This window comes from Papilio polytes, unplaced genomic scaffold (assembly GCF_000836215.1).
Source record: "Papilio polytes unplaced genomic scaffold, Ppol_1.0 DF824382.1, whole genome shotgun sequence".
Taxonomy (NCBI): domain Eukaryota; kingdom Metazoa; phylum Arthropoda; class Insecta; order Lepidoptera; family Papilionidae; genus Papilio; species Papilio polytes.
Genome location: NW_013524822.1, coordinates 1,036,965 through 1,040,490, shown reverse-complemented (window position 1 = coordinate 1,040,490; position 3,526 = coordinate 1,036,965). Strand labels below are relative to the sequence as shown.

Here is a 3,526-nt window from a genome sequence, read left to right as displayed (position 1 = left end):
CACGACGTGGGCAGGCTGGAGAGCTACTGCCGCCAGCAAGTGGACTACCGCCTCATCACCGACCTGCTCACCCCCCTGGCTCACCTGGTCTTCCACACGAAGGTACCCCTCAAGCTGGATGCTGTGCAACAGGTAATAATTAAAATCCCTTTGTCCCTTTGTCCAAATCCATTAAATTTCTTCTAGGCTTTTGCATTTTTTTTGCGTTATACCATTTGATGCAGCTCTTAAGCTTCAATTTGATACTTGCTTTCACCCGTGACTTTGTCCGCTTGTAGTTATAAAAAAATATATAGCCTATGTATTCTTCCGAGTTATGCTGTATTTATAAAAAAAATTCATCATGATCAATTTAGTAGTTTAGGCTACAACTAACAAACTTTCGCATTTATAATATTAGTAATTTTTTTGTATTCTTCTGATCAGAATAAACATCTTTGACTATATTTGAAACGCATTATATTTTTGACTATTGTTTGATCAAACTTCATACTGATATTATAAATGCGAAAGTTTGTATGGATGGATGGATGTTTGTCGCTATTTCTCCCTAACGACTTAACGAATATTTCTGTAATTTAGCACAAATGTAGAAATCTAGAAGATTACTTGCATTACTCTGACGAAGTCACGTGAAAGCTAGTACAGAGTATTTTTTTAAATTCCTTTCAGGTAATATTTGTCGCGATGGGCTTCCAAATGAAGGATGTAGATGATATCGCGTCAGAGCTCGGTCTTCCAGGCTCGCAGATCCTCGCCAAGTTCTACGAAGCCTGTAAGAAGATAAATGCAGCGATTAACTCCGTTCTAGAAGATACTGTTGCTAAGGAGATCGGGATAGAGAAGACAGTCGAGGTGGAGAACACTCCAGTCAAGCAGAGCCTTCATGATGAACTGTCTAAAGCAGCAAAGGTATTTTGTTTTTTTACTATTTTTATTATTTTATGGAGGTTGAAGAGTAAATGATTTAGTATTTTTTTTTTGTTTTATTAAGAAATCTTTCCTTTGAAATATTGATTTGGATATCTTCCTTCAGAATTCCTTTGGAAACTACTTTTAGTATCTAAAAATTAATAGTTTTAAAAAATGGATTCGTGTCTTTTTTAGTAAAATATTTTAAACTCTTCACTTTATGAGCGCAACTTACAATTTGACAGATGATAATTTTTTGATAGAATTTGTAGTGGTCTTATAATTTAAGACTTTGTTACAAAAATTAAAATTTTCGTTAAAACCATCTCGCAATTTCTTTAGAAACGAGAGAAAAGAGAGAGTTTTTTTTGTCTTTTAGGTTATTTTAAAAATAAAAATATTTTATGTTATAAATAAATGTAACGTTACAAAACAAAATTATAATTTTTTTTAATTATTATTTATTAAGAAAGATTTTTAGGTTAGTACACCACTTACCATCTTTAGTAAAAATATTTCCACATCTAACCGCTATACTTTTTAATATAAAAAAACATATATTCCGATTACTAGTATGTGTTGTAAATACTTATAATATATTTAAGATTACTAGTATTTTTTTTAATTAAAATGAGTATTTATTCACGTTGTATAGGAATTAGAGCGTAAGCAGCGCAAGGAATTATCTCGTCTAATGGGCGAAGACCTCGCGCAGTACCGCATCCGCGGCAGCGACCTCGACTGGAGCAACGCACTCGACACCTCCAAGCAGAAAAACATCGTCTCCGTTAAAAGGTATTACTAACTCTTCACACAGCTTCGCTATAAAACTTCATTTTATTGTTTACATTTGAAATATAGGGAATATGCATGTATTTTTTTTAAACGATTCTACTTGTTATGAAATAACCAAAAAAAAAAAATTGACGAAAATATTCAACCATTGAGCTAAAAATAATAATCAAAAAATTACGACCATTTTCAAGCGACTATATCGCGACCGGAGTTTACATGAGACAATTGACGTCAATCGTCTTAATCCATTCATAACTTACGCTCAGATGTCACTTCGATGTAAAAAACAACAAAGTATCTCAAGGTCAAAAAGTCAAAAATCGATTAATTTTTATTATTCCTGGTACAAATAAGTGGTAATTAATAATTCTATTTATTATTTTTTTATTTTAAAGTTGGTTTTGATATCGTGTTTACAGTAAAATACTTCAAGAGTGTATTTCTATATAAACTATTGAGAACAGGCAATATGCATATGACGCCAAATTGTACCAAACTTTTTTTAAGTATACTTTATAACTATAAAAACATTCCTGCAAACATTTTTTTTTAATATAACGTGATTGAGTGGCAAAATAAAATCATTAAAAAGTGTCTTTTTTTAAATTCCCTCGCTAAGTTCTGAAACGCACACTATTGGTCGAAGCAAGTGTTAAGTTTGTTATTTTTATCTGTTAGGTTGAATGTTTTCGAGTAATTTTTTCTGGTTATTCTATAACAAGTAGAATTTTTTAAAAAAAAAAGAAAAAAACGTACATATTGCCTATTACCGTTAGTATAGTATTGCCAGTAAAGATAGTGTTTTGTCCCTTTCTTGCGTTTAATTCTTTCCAATTAGCGCGTTTACTAGCCTACTAGCTTTCGTCCACGGCTTCGTTCACGTGAAATTAAATAAAAATAGTATGTGTTCTTCCAGAATCCTCTACATGTATGACAAATTTCATCAAAATCCGTTCAGCAGTTTAGGCTACAAACTCTAAGAAACATCCATCCATCTAAACTTTCGCATTTATAATATTAGTAAGAAGTAAAATGTGAAAGGTTGGATGTATGGATGGATGTTTGTTAGAGTTTAGCCCTATTAGTTTAGCTAATAAATTTCACCAAGTAAAACATACTCTCGAAGAACACAGGGTTTTATCCTTGGTTTTATTTCCACGCGGAAGTCGCGGTCGAAAGCTAGTTTATAAAATTTATTACTAATATTGTTTTATTTTCAGCGGCGAGAAACGTCTGGGTGAAGATAGTAAAGAGATCGACGACCTCATAGAGTCTCACACTAACAAGAAGAAGAAAAAGAAAAAACATGTTAGAAACTAAATTTAATGTAAAATAAATATGTACTTTATATTATCTGTATTTTATTTACCTGTTGTTAATATTTGTAAGGAGCGTCGATAGCTCAGTGGTTTAAACTCTTGACTTGAAATCTACGGGTCGTGGGTTCGAATCCCGCTGTACCAATGTGATTTTCGATTTTTCGAATTTTGCATATGTACATAATTTACCCGACGTTCTTACGGTGAAGGAAAACATCGTGATGCAACCTGCACATATCGGCGAAGAAATTCAAAGATATGTGTGAAGTCAACCAACCCGCACTTGGCCAGCGTGGTTGACAATGGCCTAGTCACCCCCATATTAGGGTAGGCTCCGAGCCCCTCGGTGGGGACGTATAGTGAGCTGGTGATGATGATGATGTGATGAATATTTGTTCCTCTTTCGTATTTTATCATCATAGTTCGAGTATTCAGAAATTGAGTAAGCATTTTCTTAAAATAAAAATGTAATATACTTGAATATATTTTAAAGTATTTTA

At 32.8% G+C, this 3,526-nt stretch overlaps 1 protein-coding gene across 1 annotated transcript in view; it reads left to right on the top strand.

Moving 5' to 3' along the window:
* Window positions 1-3,057, top strand: part of LOC106111123 (polycomb protein l(1)G0020) — a 12,524-nt gene extending 9,467 nt beyond the window's left edge. The window contains exons 14-17 of the mRNA XM_013293111.1: window positions 1-132; window positions 673-912; window positions 1,568-1,707; window positions 2,928-3,057. Of these exons, the coding sequence (XP_013148565.1) occupies window positions 1-132; window positions 673-912; window positions 1,568-1,707; window positions 2,928-3,027 (612 nt within the window). The 3' untranslated portion in view covers window positions 3,028-3,057. The remainder of the gene's footprint in view (window positions 133-672; window positions 913-1,567; window positions 1,708-2,927) is intronic.
* The last annotated feature ends 469 nt before the right edge of the window (window positions 3,058-3,526 follow it).